The 20,000-nt window shown below is 40.4% G+C and overlaps 2 protein-coding genes across 5 annotated transcripts in view; both read left to right on the top strand.

Annotated features, from left to right (window-relative positions):
• The window catches only part of LOC138024207 (uncharacterized), a 19,426-nt gene extending 10,661 nt beyond the window's left edge, over positions 1-8,765 (top strand). For all 4 annotated transcript variants that reach the window (XM_068871320.1, XM_068871319.1, XM_068871317.1 and 1 more), the window contains exons 4-8: positions 1-4; positions 2,014-2,364; positions 3,282-5,753; positions 6,103-6,190; positions 8,095-8,765. The exon at positions 1-4 is cut by the window's left edge and continues 380 nt beyond it. In XM_068871320.1, coding sequence (XP_068727421.1) covers positions 1-4; positions 2,014-2,364; positions 3,282-5,753; positions 6,103-6,190; positions 8,095-8,131 — 2,952 coding nt within the window. In that variant the 3' untranslated portion in view covers positions 8,132-8,765. The remainder of the gene's footprint in view (positions 5-2,013; positions 2,365-3,281; positions 5,754-6,102; positions 6,191-8,094) is intronic.
• An 8,495-nt stretch (positions 8,766-17,260) lies between these two features.
• LOC138023493 (uncharacterized) overlaps positions 17,261-20,000 on the top strand; it is a 16,508-nt gene continuing 13,768 nt past the window's right edge. Inside the window, exons 1-2 of the mRNA XM_068870493.1 lie at positions 17,261-17,646; positions 18,279-18,640. Coding sequence (XP_068726594.1) covers positions 17,300-17,646; positions 18,279-18,640 — 709 coding nt within the window. The 5' untranslated portion in view covers positions 17,261-17,299. The remainder of the gene's footprint in view (positions 17,647-18,278; positions 18,641-20,000) is intronic.

The raw sequence follows: 20,000 nt of genomic DNA, 5'->3' as shown, positions 1-20,000 counted from the left end.
CGGGGTGAGTAGTTTCGTTTTCATTTTGTTTATATTTTATTCATTTGTCATTAATTACATCACCATAGAATGTGTTTGGTTTCGATGTACCAAGTCAACTCAACTACAGTCAACTCTCTCTTAGACGGACACCATCGGGACCAGCCTTAGCTGTCCGTCTTAGAGAGGTGTCCGTTCTATAGGGAGTGGACGTAATATAACCCCAGGAATTTTGAGATAATAATGCTGAATTTGTGCACAGTGAATACGCGACTGTTTAAAGTTTGTTTTAAGTTATTTACTTGAACGAAACCTACCTGTTTTAGATTACAATACAATTCGGTTGTCACCTCCAAGTTATTTTTTGAATGAGACAATGACTGATTTAATTTCAACTTGTACTGTATGTATTTCGGCAACAAGATAAGAGCTGTCAATTAAACGGCTGGTGTTGAAAAGAGTCACGTACAAGAATTTTTCTTCCCTAAATCGTAATTTGCTATCACATTCAGCACCTCACAAGTTTTCGTTGACGATTTCAAAGTGTCCGTTGTCTGTCCTATGGCGGTGTCCGTCTTATAGAGAGTTTGGTTATAGTAAAATGACTAAGAAACTGCCGGGACCAGCACCAGGTGTCCGTCTTATAGAGGTGTGCTTTAAGAGAGAGTTGACTGTATGCCTCTTTGTAAATAGCCAGTAGGGCTCGTATTTGCAATTGAAGTTTTTAACCCTGTGATATCATTGGCAACGTGGACGAGGGGCAGGGTGCTTGCCTTGAGATCGGGCGATGCTGGGTTCAAGATCAGTCCTGACCACTCGTTGAATTTGATCTTGGTAGTCCCTGGTGCAATAACTCGCCTGCACTTGTAGGTGGCCAAACTGATTTGCTTCCGGCAAGGATTAAGTATTTATGTCTTTATGTATCTGTAAGTACGGGAATTTCGTTGTATCAGCTGAATCACCATTTTCATTGACCTGTATGTAGCAGCTTGTAGGAATTGGTTAGTGTGTGTTAAAATAAAATTTAAAAAGTTCATTGCCCACCGTAGGAAATTAGAAATATAGTGTTGCTGGAATCGTCATATTGCTATCCTCTCTATGGTGGTCAATTCACTCTTATCAGATCATGCAATGTCATGAAATTTTCGTGCTTCACTGACGTATTCATCAACGCAGCACCACAGTTAGAGACTAACATCGCTGTCCACGTAATAATTGTTGTTTTACCCTGTAAACGAAATGCATGTTAGTTGGCTTGCAGAAACTTGAACGCCATCTTGCATGTAGTTATTGTGCCTAGTTAATAAATAAAAGTCAGCCTTTGTGTTCTCTAATGTAAAACTCAAAATTAAATGTTTGCATCGAGTGGAGATGGATAACTGCCTCTGTTAAAAAGACATCTCGTATTTTCGAAGCATTTCGTATTTTTCGTACTTTTTAATAACCCTTTCACAACCATATGTGCCAATTGACACTTAGAGATTTTACTCTGTCTAACGCCAGACGATTTTACTCGTCAATGGGGAACCCCACGGGGCTGAAAGGGTTAACAACAGCTGGATTCACTCAAAAACTATGTCCCCCTTAACCCTTTAACTCCCAATAGTGCCACTTATAGATTTTACTCTCTCTAACGCCAGACGATTTTACTCGTCAATGGGGAACCCCACGGGGCTGAAAGGGTTAACAACAGCTGGATTCACTCAAAAACTATGTCCCCATTAGCCCTTTAACTCCCAATAGTGCCACTTAGAGATTTTACTCTGTCTAACGCCAGACGATTTTACTCGTCAATGGGGAAGCCCTCGGCGGTGAAAGGGTTAAATAGTCGGTCTCTTGTGGACTAGAGCAAAGGTGTACCCTATCAAAAAAGAGTTCCAATAACAGATTCTTGAATGAACTACATAAAAAAAGGATTTTATTGTCTGTTGGAATCAGTGACGTACAGTATAACAGTATAGTTGAATAAACCAGTCATTTACAGCTGGAAAACGACAGCAAGTTTCGTCCTCATAGTATAGTTTGCTTTTGCAGGATGTAGCGGTACTCTTTCTGGTGAAAGCGGAACTTTTTACTCGCCAAACTACCCAAGACATTACCCCAATGGGCAATACTGTTCTTGGAGAATCACGGTGAACTCTACTCAGCAAATCCACTTAAACTTCACACACTTTGACTTGCAAAACGAAACGAATACCGATATCGTAGCTCTGTATGACGGAGAAGATAACACTGGAAAAGTACTGGGAGAGTTCTATGGACGTTACCGCCCCCCTGAGGGAGGTGTCCTCTCCACGTCCAACAATTTGTTTGTTTTATTCAAATCGGATAAAATTGGGGCTTACACGGGATTCAGTGCCTCGTACAACGCTTTTGATCGCTTGGGTAAGTAGCCTTGGAACCATGATCACCACATTTGCCGATCGTCCACACGTCAATAAGTGACATCTTGGGCAATTTAACTAACAATGCCACAGAAGGACAAAAAAATAAATGCCAATGTCCCAAAGTTAAATAGATCAAAAGCTGTTTTTAAAGTTCTTCCATGATGAAATGGTGGATTGGACGGGTCAGGATCTAGCTGTATCTTACAACAGATCCCGTGGCTGGAGCGGAAAAGACAAACCACAAACACAATGGAGCTTTAAATCTCTAATCTTTTAGACAATCACCTTCGTCCAAAATGACTACCATTTTAGTATTCCTTTGTTTGCTTGCAAATTATTCCTTGTTTCCTTGCTCAAGGTTAAACATTGTTTCGAATTTTTGCCAGAAAGCAATAGAATACTGAAATAACAACCATTTTGGAATGAGGTGTATTAGGGAGCTTTCAATATCGTGAGTGGTTTTCAGAAGAGTTTTAAGGAGCACAGCTCCCGTAAGCCAGATGTCATTAGCTGGGAGTCGGTTTTACTTAAAATTAATGAGGGAGGAAAATTGGAGCACCCAGAGAAAAACGCTCGGGTCAGGTTGAGATCGACTGGAAATCAGCCCATTTACGATCGCAGTAGTGGGAGGTGCAGGAAGTGCAGTGGATGACTACTATGCCATTCTGTCTCCCACATTCTACATCCTATACTGATCCAATGAAATTAAAGCCCTGCGAACAGTCACCTAAATTGGACAGCCTCATGAAATCAAATGCCATGTAGAAGTTAACATCCCTTTAATCTAAAAACAAGTTCAATGTTTTTAAAATGGATGCACAACGTTTAGAATGTTCAATGTTTGATATACCTTTTCAGTGTGTTCTCGTTCTTTTACACTAAAACGAGTACATTGGGTTCTTTTTTTCCAATTAGCTGTCGGATCTTTATCCACCTTGGGAATAATTTTGTTATCACGTTCTCCTGCGGCACACCTGCAAGGTTCGGAAGCCGCTGTCATCGCAGAACTAGTAACCTCACAAACGAAAACATTGCCAGGTTCAGAAGCAACCGTCATCGCAGAACTAGTAACGTCAAATTTATCCCCCCAAAATTTTTTTTCATCTAAAGAAGAATTAACGCCAACTGGCAATAAAAAGCTACTTTTAACATCATCATCCAGCACCGCTGTATCACTTTCAGCTGTCACTGGCATCTCCAGCGGAAGCATGAAGGAAATATCATCAGCGGTTGCGCCTGCACCAACTATAGCACAGGCCATTTTCGCTGGAACATTAGCTTCGTCGTATGATATATCGTCATCACTTTATGCAGGAATCACCAGTCTTACTCCAACCCCAAGAACCACGGACACTGAGCAGCCAACGTCTGAAATGAGTTCAATAACAGTGTATTCGCCTGCTACAAGAAGATCACTTCATAAAGAAGAAGGGATCACGACAACCACATTCGTGACCTCACGATCTCGAGCCGAGGTAATAAAATCCTTATCTGCATCAAGGATAAGAGCAGAAACAAAAATATCGAAAATTTCGTCAACAAGTATTGCGAAGGAAATGCCAAAGTCAAAGTGGACATCGGCATCAAAACCTGCCCTCTCAAAGTCACAAGTTCAGGGAATAGACTCACTGTCTTTTTCAATGATTGCCAGACAAGACATGACAACATCGTTCATAGAGGCAGCAATGACGTCATTTTACACAGAAATGACGTCAGCAGGCACAAAGGAGTCCCTGTCAAATTTGGGATTAGCATCTAAAACACATTCATGTATTGATAAAGCAATCTACACCATTCCGAGCTCGGAATTCAGGGAAGCAACTCCAATTTTGCAATCCATCATGTCGCATCCAACTCAAACATCGTCATCATTTCATCAAATAAAAAAAAGTACATCTTCTGCAATTCACACCTCAAGATCTGAAGTTGAGGGAACTTCATCAGCCCAAAGGCTTGCAAAGTCTTTACTTTCATCACCTGTCATTTACACTCCGAGTTCACAAAAGAGGGACATAAAATGGCCAGTTGCCTTGGATTCTACAACTTCACCAAAGAGTTTATTGTCATCGCCATCGACTGAAAGAACTACAGTCATGGGCATAAATTCACTGTTCGGCACAAGACCAATTGATGCATCACTGTCTGTTGTTACCTTAGTCCAGCGAATATGGAGTTCAGTATCATCAACTCCATCGATATTATCATTATCATCATCCGCAGTTTCCACTGTAGTTAAAACTATCAGCCGATCAGCACCATCATTGACATGGTGGTCACGGTCATCATCATCATCATCATTATCATCAAAATCAACGCCACTATCATTATCAACATCAACATCAACATCAACATCCCCATCATCATCAAAATCACTATCAACATCACTGTCATCATCAAAATCAACATCATCATCACTATCATTATCACCATCAACATCAGCACCATTATCATTATCACTATCAACATCACCATCGTCATCGTCATCATCATCATCATCGTCATCACCATCAACATCACTATCATTGTCAACATCATTATCATCATCATCATCATCCTCATCATCATCATCACCACCACCATCATCTTCATCGTTACCATCACTATCAGTATTGTCGCGGTTACCACCATCATCACCATCATTATCACCTTCACCATCATCACCATCACCATCACCGTCATCATCATTATCTTTATCATCATTATTAATATCGTCGCCCTCCCTACAGACATGGTCACAAGTACTATCAACAATAACTAGTCAGGAAATTTCGAAAGCTCCAGCTTCTTTTTCAAATCAACTTATCATGCAATCGATATCAACGTTATCACCATCGTCGTCGTCCATGTTTTCATCATCGTCATCATTATTCTCGACCTCATCTCTGACTTCATCAGGATCACCTTCCTTAGCTACTAAACAATTAAAGACAGTTTCCACACCTGCGGCTGTCACTTCATTCCAACGTGTTAGGCAATCGATATCATCGTCATCATTATCATCGGCGTCGTCATCATCATTGTGGTCGTCGTCTTTGTCTTCAATATCATCGTCCCCATCGTCATTATCATCGCTGTTCTCGTCGTCAAAGCTATTGCAGTCACAACCAACATGGTTGTCGTCATTACAGAGCCAAGTAGTGATATCATCATACACAGACACGAAAGAAACAGTGTCTTTTATCAAAGTGACAGGCCAGTCAACTGTATCTTTAAAGTATTCACGGCACACAGAGGGAGGAATGATGACTGCACACACTTTCGTCCCGTCAAGCTCACAAACTGATGAAGCAACAATCACAGACCCGGAAACAACGTCACCTTTCACTGAAATGAATCCAACAGACTCTCTTGAGGTCAAAGAAGTTGGAGCACCAGTTAACAAACAAGGTAATTTAAGGTTAACGAGTGTTTTGCATTCAATTCTTTTTGATACTTGGCCAGATGAAATGTTCTGTCATCAACTAGCTTGGTTGGTTAGCCGATTGCGCCAAAGTTGCCAATAAATTAACAGTTAATGAATTTGTGAGCATCTTGTGACTGAGCCAATTTCTCTAAATTTTAACTGTCACAAGAACCAGCTACAAATAACGAATCTTCATGAAATATTAAATCACAAAATGCATACCCTCAAAGAATTTTGTATATCTTTTATATAACGAAATTTCTCTCTGTACTCTTCACCAGGGTAAATGTTTTTTTTTTTCTTTTTTCAAAATGTTTGTCTTCATTTTTACAGGTATTAATATCATCGCAATTGTATTGCCATTGGTTTTGTTGTTTTTGTTGGCTCTTCTGATAGCTGCTGTATTAATTTATTGCAAAAGGTAAGTTACAGAGTGTTACCTTATTAAAGATAACTTTATATTCTTCTTGTCGCAGCGTCTTGGTAAAAACTTGGTGAAACACCAAGAAAATCACTTCCACAGTCTTTCCCTTTCAGCATCAAAAAATGAACGAATAAGGGCGTAGTCGGTATGCGTCCGACTGGAGGCTGGTGCAAAGTACGCGAACTTAAAGTCGGGTCCATTGTCGGCTTGAAATCATTTATAGTCTATCAGACCGTAAATTTTCTGGACTGGAAACGTGTTATTGAGCATCGTATGGTGCCCTGTGTTCAGTCTGCTGTTCGAAGTTAAAGTGGTTGTTGAAGTTAAGGGGTTGGGTTTTCTCAGAAATATGTTGTAACATCGAGGCGAGTTTCTATCAAAGGACAGTATTTCACACCTCTTGCTTGTCATATACACAGATTATTATATAACCACTGATGAATTACCAGGTGAGCTTTCGCGCGAAACATGATATTGTTCGACGTTAGGACTGCAAAGAATATTAAAGTGAAATGGTTTGGTATTTCATTGATGTTGATATAATAAACATGACCGCTTGGAGATACGAAATTTCTCTTTGAGTGTTGAAAACTGTTTTTCAACACTCGGAAGAGAAATTTTGTATCTCCGCGGGGCCATTGAATATCCTATATATCTCCAATCATTTAGGTTGATAGTTGTATCACTTAGGCAAGTGTTTGTTCATTATCACCAACTTCAGTAACGCACAAAAAAAGTCCTTCAAGAATGCCATTTGTTCACGTCAGTATTAACATTCAATAGAATTATTAAAGAAAAAATCATTATAGTTACTTTTGACATTCATTGGGCAGGAGAGGTGCTGCCTTTTTCGACCACATAAAATTCATGAAAATATAAACTCAAATGGATAACCAATTGCATCATTCATTTTAGTTATTTTCAGTTATTTTCCTAGAAAAGAAATTCATTGACGCGGTTTGCATAAGCATTGATACTAAATAATTATAGATTTACATTAGCCCAGTCTTAATGAAAAATGTGGACGAAAACTTACACGACGAATTTGAATTTTCAGTTAAAATGTTACAACAGGTTATTGTTTGTCTGATCACACTTACAACGTTACCTTTCAAGGTTTTTACATACATACTTTAATTGACCACTCCCCATAGGCTCTTTTCAGGGCCAATGAAACACAATTAACGAAACGACACAACGTAACAACAACAACTGGCCGGAGGCAAACCAGTTGGCTATTTACAAGTGCAGCTGGGAAGTTGAACCATGGACTACCAGGAATAAATTCAACGAGAGGTCAGAACGATGCCCTAACAGCTGAACCTCACTGCTTCCGGCCTAAATGAAGCTTTTCTGGCAAATATAGCCTGCGCAGCCGGTGGTTCTGTTGTGGGGAGGGCCGGAGATTTGGAGTGGCGCGAGAAGGCTGGGGCGGGGGAAACGAGCTTCTTTGCCCCCGCCTCAGCCCCAGGCAAATAGACCTTATTCATAAATTCTTTTGTCCACGTGCAAATTAGCCTACCAAGCCTCATTTTAGAGCAGGAATTCTTTTCAATTCACTGTATGGTATCGAGGCTTGGTAGGCTAATTTGCACTTCGACAAACGAATTACAAATTGACCGTCATTTATGAATAAGGTTTACAGGAGTGAGGATTTTGTCAGGATGCACAGCAAAAGGTGCGTTACTCAAAACGTTTGATACCACGTAGTTTAAACTAATGATATACGGATATACTGATGTACAGGATATACCAATAAGTGAAGGTCTGACGGTTGATAGGGTAAGGCCAACTTCTGTAACGTACTACAGGATGCCATATGGGAAAAAAAATGCAAATAGAGTAAGTTCCTAGGATAAAAATAACACTGATGCATTGATGTGTGATTTCATCTATAACAGAAAGAAGAAAAAAGAGGAAATGGGAGGCCAAACTTAGGCCAAGACGTCATAGACACAAGAGAATCAGTGGGGAAGACAACGAAGCTCACCTCGTGACATCCCTGGCTTTCGTCGTCATGTTACATTAGGGAGCTTAAACAACGACAACAACGACCGCAACGAGAACCTCATCTCAAAATATAAATTCACGTTGTAATCACTTGTGACTATGTCAACCTTTTCCTCAAAAATGACACTGGTCAGAACGGCGCTTAATTTAGGGGAGCAAATTAAAAATTATCCTCAAATCCTGACGTTCTTCATAAAACCTCAAAGTCCTCAAATTTGGCTAGCTATTTCACGTTGTTGTTTTGCAGACGACGGCAAAGAAATCGACAAAAGTGAAAAACGCACGTGCAGGGCGTGCAAAGCTATAGTTCTTGCCTAGTAAATACACAAATTTGTGACGTTGTCGTTATTGTCGCCGTTGTCGTTGCTAAAGCTCCCCAATTATAGTTTGTCACGCACGTGGTTGAAAGAACTGCCCGAATCTGTTATCTAGGTGGCTTGTTTATAAGAATTAACGTTTGTAAGATTGAAAAACTACCGGTACTTGCAGGTTTTATACTCGTAGATATTTAAATGTATGCCAATAACGTTTATAGATTCTGTATAAAAGATTGCTTTCTTGATATACGAAATCTCAGTACTGCACTGGGTAGGCACCTATCCTGTCGGAACTCTCCTTTCCTTTCCAAGTCCCCGAGAAATATTCTCAACTGCTGACGATCATAACACATGCACGTTATTAACATTGTATGGTATTGTTCATAAACGACAGATGCATTGTTTAAAAATGTTAGGCACAGCCAACCTCGTTCCCAGGTTCCTCTCTCTTCCTTCCTCGAGGGAGGAAGTTTCTATGGCAGGCTTTTGTTTAAAATTTACTGCTTCGGTTCAATAGGCCACTTCAGAAACTACCATAATACTCTTTGTTTGCCCCCTCCCCCCCCAAATTTTGCATAAGCATTGTTTTAGTTTCTCTTGGGACGGGACTTACAATGGTCGCAAGAGTAAACAAAAACAATGCTTCTGCAAAATTTAGGGGGGGGGGGAGGGGGGGCAAACAAAGAGTATTATGGTATTTTCCGAAGTGGCCTATTGATCCAGTTCAAATTAAAAAATTGATGTCAGTTTTTCATGCGTCTGTCCTGTTATTGATCATGAATTGCGTCATAACATTGTCAAAGTAGCTGTGGATCCACGAGGCAATAGCCGAGTGAATCCGCAGACTACTTTGACAATGTTATGAAGAAATTCATTGTCAATAACTGGAAAGATGCATGAAAAACTGACATCAAATTGTTTTTTACAATAACGAAAAGGAATTAAGTCAAAACACGAGAAGAAAGCAAGACAAAAATGCGAGAAACTTCAGTCTGACGCGAGCAATATCGCGTCATTATCGCATAAATTATATATTTATGTATCTGTCCGCTTATTGACAATAAAAATTTGTCAATGAGCGCGCGAGAATTTTTGCAGTCAGTAAAACACAGTTTCGTTGCAAGTGCTGCAATAAGCAATGTCGAGCAAAAGATCGGGCCGATCGGCCATAAGAAATACTGTTCCAAAAGATGATGGTCCTGATTGAGCTGTTATTAGGGAGCTTAATTAGGGACCTTAAAGTGCCACTACGACGAAAATTTTTGGTTTTCTTTTCGGATTTTTTCAACTTCAATTAAATCAATATGTTCAAACAGGAGAAGCCTGCGATTATTTTGCAATCGGTCTTCATGCAAGACTTGGCCCGTGACGTCATACGCGCATCGCTTCGTGGCCTTTGACAAAACGAACAAGTCGATCAAGGAGTAATGTATATAATATCAGCAAATAGCAACTCGGCGATCTCTCACATCTCATAGATGGCATGGGAAATTAGCCACGTTTATTTTGAGCGTTGCCCGTATGACGTCAGACCCCAGGCGATCTAGCTAGACCCAACCCTTTTCCTCGCTCACGGTCATTGGCCGTTCGAGTAATGGCGGACAGCGAAAACCAAAAAACTACGTTACAATAAACATACTTCCCGTGGGAATTTTGAGATAAAAATTGGCATGATACCTATTTAGTTTATGTCTATTTTCAAAATCTAAAGAAAAAAGGACATGCAAAATTTTCATCGTAGTGGCACTTGAAGCAAGGATGACAACCATGGCTGCGAGCCACATAACAATCGGTCTAATGAGCAAAAACGATAGCTCTGCACGCACCATCGCGTGCGTTTTCCATTTTGATACATTTCTTTGCCGTTCTCGTCCTGACAACGACGTGAAATGATCAAATTTGAGGTAATGCGGAGGACGAGAGCACCTGACGATTAATTTTCAATTTTTGCTCTAAATATCCACACCGTTTTCAACAATTCTATTCTTGGAATGTAAACTCACAGTTTCCATGCCGAGCGACTTGGAGTAATCGCAATATTATTTCAGAAACGTCCCCTTCGTCCTTGTTCAAGGCGCCTATTAAGCATGCGCAAAGGACGATGACGCCGGTTACGAGCACGTGATGAAACAAAAGTTCTGTACGCCCTGCATGGGCGTTTTACACTTACATTTTTTGCCATTCTCGTCCTTAAAACGACATGAAATGATAAAATTTGAAGTTATGTGGAGGACGCGAGCATCTGACGATACATTTTCAAATTCTCTCCAAACATCCACATCGTCCAATTACTACTTGCACAATCCCATAATACACCTCTATTACCCCCAAAACGTTTGCATAACCATTGTTTTCAATTTCTCCTGGGACATGAAAATGTCCCAAGAGAAGTCGAAAACAATGCCTATGCAGATTTTTGGGGGATAAAACAAGTGTATTATGGGATTTGTGCAAGCAGTGAATGTCAATTGTTGATACACACTTTCCATGCTGAACGACTTGGAATAATCGCAAAATTATTCCATTAACGGGGAACTGATAATATTTTAAGATAACGTTTTCGTGGCCGTTGTCGCTGTCCTTGCTTAAGCTCCCTAATATTAAGGTCCCTAACAATTAGACCCGTAGCCCGCAAGGGCTACGGGTCAATAGCCCATAAAGCCAAGCCGATTGGGCCACTGACCCGTGGCCCTTGAGTTAGCAAATGCAAGTTAAACAAATATTTATTTGGGAATAAAACGCAAGAAGGCGTCACGTTTTTCGCTATTCGAGGACCATTAATAATAGTCCTTTAGTAGCGTAGCCAATCAAAATGCAGGATTTGCATTAGTCCACTAGTTGGGTGATACTAATTACTGAAAGACCTCTACCGCCGGTCATGAAGAAGAGAGCCATGTCGTGGTTCAATGTCTATTTTGGAATTTCTTTCAATCCGCCTTATTACAACAGACGTTAGCAAAATTAGTTATTCAGTTTTAATTAGTAAGAATGACTGTATTAGCAAGTTTCTTTTTATTCTCAAATGCAACGTGCAGTTGAATAGCCTATATTGGCGTTAGGTAACATCGCGTCATTGAGCCAAGCAAAGTTATAGAACACTTAAATATCCCTGGTATTAGTCCCGGTGTTGTGGTCTGACCTTATCTGGACGGGAGCATCTTTAAGTTACTAAAATTAATCGTAAACTGCCTAATAAGCAGTCTGGCTAAAATCCCCCATAAAGCATTGTAAATTAGTGTTGAAAAGCCCCGAGGAGAGAGACTAATAGCATCACTTCACACTGCATTAACAGGGTAGTCTATTCACGGGAGTTTTGCATGTTGGCATTAGTGATCACAGCCTCATAAATGTTTATCGTAAACTATCTCCGGAATTTGCTTTCAAAGGCCTTCCACTAAAACTTACAGAAATGTTTGTAATTTCAACCGAGAAAACTTTCGTGGGGATATTTCTCGACGGGACTGGTCTAGCTTGTACTAGTGACGACTCGAACGCCTTGTGGGTGGACTGGAAAGGTATATTTTTGACTATTGTGAACATTCATGCTTCAATCAAAACAAAACGTGTTAGGTCAGGCAAGGTAACATGGATCACATCAGACCAGCGGGAGGGTATGCGATCTCAATCTCTGTTATCTCAGTAATAGCTAAGGTGTTCGAGAGAATAGTGTATGATCAAGTGAATAGTATTTTTGGCTGGTGAAGAGAGTATCACCAACCGACAGTCAGGTTTTCGCTACTTGCACTCGACCATCACTGCCCTCATAGAAGCGACTGACAGCTGGGCTTTCAATATAAATCGCGGTAATGTAAATACAGTGGTGTTCCTAGATGTTCTTTTACCTAAACTTAGTCCGTACGGAATACAAGAGTCTGCTTATGATTGGTTTAAGTCGTATCTAAATAACCGCACGTACACCCAGAAATGTGTCGTTAATGGGTCGCTTTCCAAAGTCTGTTCCCTGGGCTGTAGGGTCCCTCAGGGAACCATCCTAGGCCCTCTTCTATTCTTGATCTATATCAGCGATTTGCCGAACTGTTTATCGTTTTTGTCAACCTAAGATGTACGCAGACGACATCACCCACATAACTTATGCTAGCGCAGACTTACACTCAATGCAGTCTATTCTGAAAAACAGGTCTAGTTTAGTGTAATTTTATGAGTAGTATTTTTACTTATGAGACTTTTTGGATACGCATTTATGTTATTAGGTAGTTGTATTTTATATTGCACCATAAAACCTGATGAATTTTTACCGTGTTAAAATAAAGATGTGCTTTGATTTGATTCACTTCGTTTGTCAAAACTACTGACTGAGAGTACTTTTGACTTAGTTGTTTCATACCATCGGTTGAGCCAGAGGAGCAGGACAGGAAGAAGTTCATTCTGAGGCGGAGCACATGAAAGGAACTGGTCTCACATTGTCACTCTATGACCAGGGCTTTTTACCAGTCTTGCCTTCTTGCCAACGATAGAACCTTTTGACCTTTTATCTGCCCGTCACTGGCCTCGCTGAAATATTGTTCAAGTCACACTACAGACTTTTACCGACCTTAATTGGATCTAATTAGGGTAACATATGCCCTAAATTTTTTTTTTCTTTATCACAAAATTACCTATTACAAGATACAATACCAACTTGCGAGCAACCAGCTCCCAGTGGCTTGATAACTCAGTTGGTAGAGCAAGTGCAGTGCAATCGCATAGCCATGGGTTCGAATCCAGTTCACTGAGCATTGATTTATTTCAGGCTTCTACTTACAAGTGACCAGCTCCCAGTTGGCTTGATAACTCAGTTGGTAGAGCAACTGCAGAGCAATCGCAGGGTCATGGGTTCGAGTTCCGTACAAGCCCACGCTTCTTTTGCAGATGGCTGTGATCTCTATTTTAAACCAGACGGGAGAGCTTCGCGTGTCTGGCATATGAAGGAAGTCAAAGATGAGCTGGGTAAGGAAGTTGTAGTGATTGGATGTGACACCACTTCGCGACTGTATGGAGTCGGCAAGGCAATGTCTCTGAAGAAACTTGAGAATGTACCATACTTTGGAAACCAAGCTAACGTGTTCACCTGTTATTCTGCTGTATCCGAGGCTGTCACCACTGGTTAAAAGACACTGCAGTCACTTTTCGTTGTTAAGCCAGGGGTTGGTCTTGACGATCTCAGCCATCAGCGATACTTTGAGAAACTTGCAAATGAAGACCTGTCATATACAGCCACATATTCCCCCCCCCCCCCCACCCCTCCAACTACTGCTGTAGCCTAATTTCACAGCCTGCGCATCTATCTACAGTTAAAGCAGTGGCAGGGATGATACAGAAGTGTTAATAGAGGAATTGGGGGCGGAAAGTCACTGCGGATCAAGTATTTTATGCTGCGACGTACTTGCCGGCTGCCCCATACTGGCTTCTTCAGCTAATCAGATGCAAAGTGTTCATCAAACTGCAGCAGCATGACTCAGTATGAGGTGCATCTGTCGCAAGAATGATATGCTGTGTTCCCCAACCTGCGGCCAATGCAAAGGGTCTGCATGCACTAATTCTACTAATACCCTAGACTACGACAGTGAAGACTCGGAAGGCAAACGTGTAACACATGTGGAATAGAATAAGAGTATGACTTTCTAGCGAAAAGATATGACTGTTTTGTTGTAATCATGATTTTAATTATGTCTCGGCAAATGATACTTTTAACTACTTGTTACCACGTGAACTTTGAAAAAAACTAAATATTTAACTACGTTTTTGGAATCCTTTTTCAAGATTAACGCCTTGGAATCATCATATTAACAGTATATTCTTAGTGACTAGCAAAATGGCTCGATTACCCTAAACAGAAACTTATGCTTTACAGCTTCGTTTTCATGTTGAAACAGAAAGCACATTAGAAGTGAATAGAGGTAAATATGCTGAAATTGCAGTCAGGAGTTACATAATTACTATAAGAAATTTTGGATGCTGAATTTTTGAACGTCAAGCGACCTTCACTATTTGGAGGTGTTCCCACGCTCGAATCATGAGAGACTTTTCGTATATATGTGCATAAATAGGTCATTTCTAACTGGTTAATGATGAGAAAGCTTCTTTATTATACACGTACCGAGATTTACACTCCAAAAAGGATCGAGATAAAAATAGTCTCTGCGCGCTAGAGAAGCCAGCTGACTGGTCATACGATTTTTTTCACTAGTGAAAAACAACGTATCGACGCTCTGATTGGCTATATCGTTGTTTTCACTAGTGAAAAATTGTCGTATCAGCCTTTTGATTGGCTAATATGATTTTGAATGAAGGGGTAGTTTCTAAAGAAACTGTGGTGCTGCGTCGGTGGGGAAGTAGTATAGAAAAATTTGGTTTTATCAACGGAGTTGATAATGTAAATTGGAAATTAGAATCTCTGTACGGTGGCCAATTTACATTATCAACTCCGTTGATAAAACCAAATTTTTGTATAATATGATGTTGAACTCTGGTGGCCTGTGCACAGACAGCGGCAGTAAGATTTGTAAACAAGGCGGCCGACTGGTGCATGGTTTTCAAAGTTTTCGATCTTTTATTGCTTAGATTTCTCCACAAAAATACTTCAGAAGATCTTAAAAAGTTTTAAAAGTGCTCAAGCGAGGTATGCAAGGTAACGATTTCTTTTATTTCAAAAAATATTTTGCTATTTGTTTAGGACTTTTGTTCACGATCGGTGGTTTGATAGCCTCTCGATAAACACTTACCTCGTTAACTTCATTATCTCTGTACTTATATAACTAGATGCTTCTGTGAAGCATACACTGGCTTGCTGAATTGTGTGGTATTGAAATACAGCATTCCAGTCTCTGAAGAATAACAAATAAAAGAGAAGCGAGAAACATTGGCTTCTGGGCTGACATGTTGATAATTTTCAAGTTGCCTCACAACTTCTTTTCACCACAAGTGTGCCCTATGAGCATCCGAAAATTTTGTAATACTAAACTTCACTGAAGTCAAGCCCTGTTTCACGGGGTTAGTGTTGGGATGGGAGACCAAAACAATAAACCCCTCATGGAAAACAGAAACATCTGACCGAAAATACTATTAACGCTAACAAATGCGAACTCAGCAAGGTACAGATTCTGTTAGCTTGCTTTATGCAAAACAAATATTGATGAAAAAGCAAATAAATATTGATACACAGTTTTCAGAAAGAGCAGAAGGAAGTTTCTCGGACGGTCGATCGAGAATAAAATATTTACGACATGAAAACAACATTAATTTTGAACCGTGAATATAGAATATAAAAAGTTACGATCAGCGACAAACATTTTGGGAGATTTTTGCTACGTTCAAGTAAATTGCAAAATCGAACGTGACATGGCCGGAATTCAGCGGGCGTCGTGATTAAGTTACCGCGGCATGTTTACTCGCCAAACAGTGAAGCATCTGTGTCAAATGATGGCAAGATACCGGGTTTTTGTAAGTTTCTTTTTCTGTCAAGTGTTATAAAGTTTGACAATGAAATGAGCGAAGTCAAAACAAAGATCACAATCGCCCAACTCTTGTTTATGCAAAGTCAAAATTTACTCTCCAAGACGCGTACGACGTTATTTATCACCAGGTAATTCCATCATTTTGGAAATAGCAGCTGCTTTATTATTCATCTGCGTCACAAGTTTTCACTGATTTTGGGCCTCATTTTGTTGAAACTCAAGCACGCTTCCAACAGGCCTGTGAACCCTTCCTGCTAAAAGAGCAACACTAAAAAACTTCTCCCATATCACATTTGAACCTTAAGCTCGAAAATTCAATACACAACATGATATTATAATTCACAAAGGCAGAAAATACCACAGAATCCTTTTCCAGCGAAAAATTTATTGAAACAAACAACATATTTGCTCTTAGAGGCGAAAACCTCTTCCTATTTCATTGCGTGCGTGAAGACAAGAAACTCAATTGTGTCAAATTACCATGTACTTCAGGTAAATACTGCTCACTTTGATTTCGTCTCGACGGGCGATAGATTGTTGTCGAAGTCCAGTACTCGTCGCTTTTGAGATTCATGCCTAGTTTATCCAACTGACTTTCCATTATTGAGCTCCATAAGGGTATATTTTTTTTAAGGATCCACTAAAACGCCATTCGCGTTGCATGACTTTCGACGCCATTGCAGGCTAAGTTGATGATTCTACTGTGTCTACCAGAGAAATCTACGCAGTTCCACTACCCTCTCGATCCTAGGAAATACGCGCAAAAGGCTCTATACACAAAGGCAACACTTACCAAGGGAGTGACAGGCAAGACTTTTACCGACACGGAAAAACGAAAACAAACAAACTAAACGCAGACCTCGACTGGGTTATCCCATAGGCAACCCAGTAATAAACAAATTACTCCCTGATTGGCTCGTTTGTACGATTTTTATTACTCACTCGTTGTGAAGGATCGTTAAACTCACTCGTTCGCTTCGCTCATTCGTTCGTCTACGCGATTCTTCACAACTCGTGAATAAAAATCGTACGCACCCACCAACCATGAAGTAATCTATATGTAATTAATAACAGGTCCGATTACACAATGATAATAATTTTGAATCATCGAAACGTGATTACAAAATGCCTACACTAAAGTTGCTTTATTAAACGTCTATGTGCGCTTTCACTTTGAATTACATAACCTAAGTTTAAATATGGGAAGATATCACCAAAACAACCTGTGTTTTATGTGTTGTTCGCCAGCTAAGGGAACAATGAAGAGAAAAGTCCTGGGAAGGAGTTATTCCTTTAGGTGTAGAGGGCGGAAGTATTCCTGTAACATGGCATCTGGCGGTGATCAAGGATTAAGCTTGCTTGATTTGGCTTCTTCGAAAGTTTCCCAAGCTCAAAGGCTTTTGGATGAAGTAAATAAATTACTGAAGCAAGACCCTGAGAATGCCGAACAAGAAAAACCAGCTTCCCATGACGTGGTCGAAACCTCGAACGAAAGACAGTTCGGAAGCAAGGTCAAGTTGAACGTTGGCGGTGTATTATACACGACCACCCTGGATACTTTGCGAAAGGACCCAGATTCTATGTTATGTGCTATGTTTTCTGGAAGACAGGAACTCAAACCAGATGAGGAGGATGGAGCGTATTTCATTGACCGCGATGGAAAAATGTTTCGGTTAGTGTGTTGTTTTTAATCTCTTTCCTTTGCCATCGTTAAGTATAAGTGTATCCAACTGTTCACTCATTGAACTTGCTGCACTAGTGTCGAAAATACAAACCATTTCTTTATGCTTATCACTAGACCAATGAATTTGATGTTGAAACTCTATAACTTTCTTCGTCGCGTCATGTTACGAGGGTAGGGACCTGACACCATAACAGCAAGCGACGTTATCACTGTCTGATGTTTTTGAACATCGAAAAAGAGAAAGGTTTTTGAAAATAGTGTCACGCAGGAGGTTGCGTGACGTCATCATGGGGCATGCATGCCAACAGAGTGACCGCGAGACATCGATTACATCTTTGTTATCTCCTCGGGTTTCACATGTGTGCATAGACGGTATTCATAAATGGCGGCCAAGAAATTTATGCTAAGCGTCCTCACTAGCCTCTCTTAGGAGCAAATATTAGGCATTACAACAGAAGAATATTATATTTGGCCGCCATTGAAAGAGGTTTATTAAATTGATTTGTAGTGTTCTGAATTTTTGCTCCAGAACTAAATCAATTACGCTCTAAAACAGTACATTGTTATGAAATGTCACCGTACATTTTTCGCCTTTTTTTTTTCTTCACTTGAATCAACAGATATATTCTGAATTCTCTGCGTGATGGTGATGTCGATCTCCCAGACAACAAAAACACTCAAAACGAGCTTTATAGGGAAGCGAAATTTTATCAAATCCGTGGCCTTATTCGACTACACGGGGAAAAACAACCTCTCTTCCAAGCAGAATCCTCTGAAATTTTAAAGAAGGATAACCACATATCAGAGATCAAGTCTTGGTTAGGCCCTGGCGCTAGGTGTTCTTTGCTGTTCCGTGCTTCCATTGATGGGAAAAACGCCAGCGATTTTCACCGTTGCTGTGACAATAAAGGTCCAACTCTACTTCTGATAAGAACTGAAATATACATCTATGGTGGTTACACTTCCAAGTCATGGGAATCAGGTAAGTATGCTTAATTTGTTTATTCAGTTCAGACGAGTCTTTATTTGAGTCCTATAATAAAGCAGTGCTCCGGACAGAGATCACATGGGTCAACAGAAAGTTGATTTATAAAGCTGAGGTGACAAAAACTGTCATGACTCTATCTTCAAACAAAGTTTTAAAATGCTACCTAGAAGTGTCTCACGGGGACAAATCAAAACCCAGATTTCCACAGAATTTGAATTTCAAAATAGTTTCTCCGCCTCCCCTTTCTTTTTTAAGTCAACTCTCCATTCTCCCTTCTCCTTCAGTACCCCGTTTTCATTCAGCCTTCCCCGCCCTTTCGCCATCCTCTCCCACTTCCTTTCTTCCACCACACACTTTTGTATTTCCTCTTTCTTTATTCTCTTTTCCCTCCCACCCTCACCCGCAAGCTTGTTTTTCCACAATGGTTTTCACTTCTCCTTTGCCCTCCTCTCCATAGAGCGAGTTTAAATACTTTTAATAAGAGAAGATTTCGATAAAAAATTTAGAATAAAAACTAGCGAAATTAATATTGAACATCGTTTCGTCGTTATCATGATAGTCTCGGAGATCTAACGCAACAGGACGGGCGGAGGAGGGCTGTGACGTATGGTCGCGTGAGGACTAGGTCGAGCACGCGAGCTATGACGTTACCGACCTGTACGTAAACAAACGTTACGCAACACAAGTACACAACGCGACACCACGGGAAACCTTTAACCTGACAACAGCTTTTCAGATGAATGGAAAAGGAAAGTTTAAAAATTGCGCCCGAGAATTTAAAATGCGAACCAAACATTTCGAGGGTACTCCCTCTTCATCAGTGTTTTGAAAGCAACTGGTTTGCTCTTCGAAAAACTCCTTTGTCACGTTTTTGCGTGACTTGTCATGGAAGGACTTGAAATCAAGACAAGATCACCGGGACGATCAACAAGATTTGTTGAAAACCTTTCTCGAGTATAGCAACGAAGTTTCAATTCATCTTCATATATTATTTGTTCAGTGTTTTTAACATACCCCTGTATTCCCTTCAGTCTCATCTACTGGAGTGTGTGTTTTTCGTGAAATTTAGTCGCTGGCTGTTCTCTCGTTGGTCCGCACTAATCAAGAAGATGAGGAAAAAAACATTATTCTTCTCTATTTTCTTCAAAGCAGAGGAAAGCTGAAGCTTTTTCTTCAAAGCTGAGCCACCGCGCACCGGTGGCTCAGTTGGTTGAGCACCGGACTGTCACGCGGGAGGTCGGACCAACACTCAGGGTCTTTAAATATCTGAGGAGAAAGTGCTGCCTTTGTAATTACATCTGCAAACGGTTAGACTCTCTAGTCTCCTCGGATAAGGACGATAAGCCGGAGGTCC

This window comes from Montipora capricornis, chromosome 11 (genome assembly GCF_036669925.1).
Source record: "Montipora capricornis isolate CH-2021 chromosome 11, ASM3666992v2, whole genome shotgun sequence".
Classification (NCBI taxonomy): Eukaryota; Metazoa; Cnidaria; class Anthozoa; order Scleractinia; family Acroporidae; genus Montipora; species Montipora capricornis.
The sequence above is the reverse complement of the archived record's forward strand: the minus strand, read 5'-3'. Positions and strand labels throughout refer to the sequence as shown.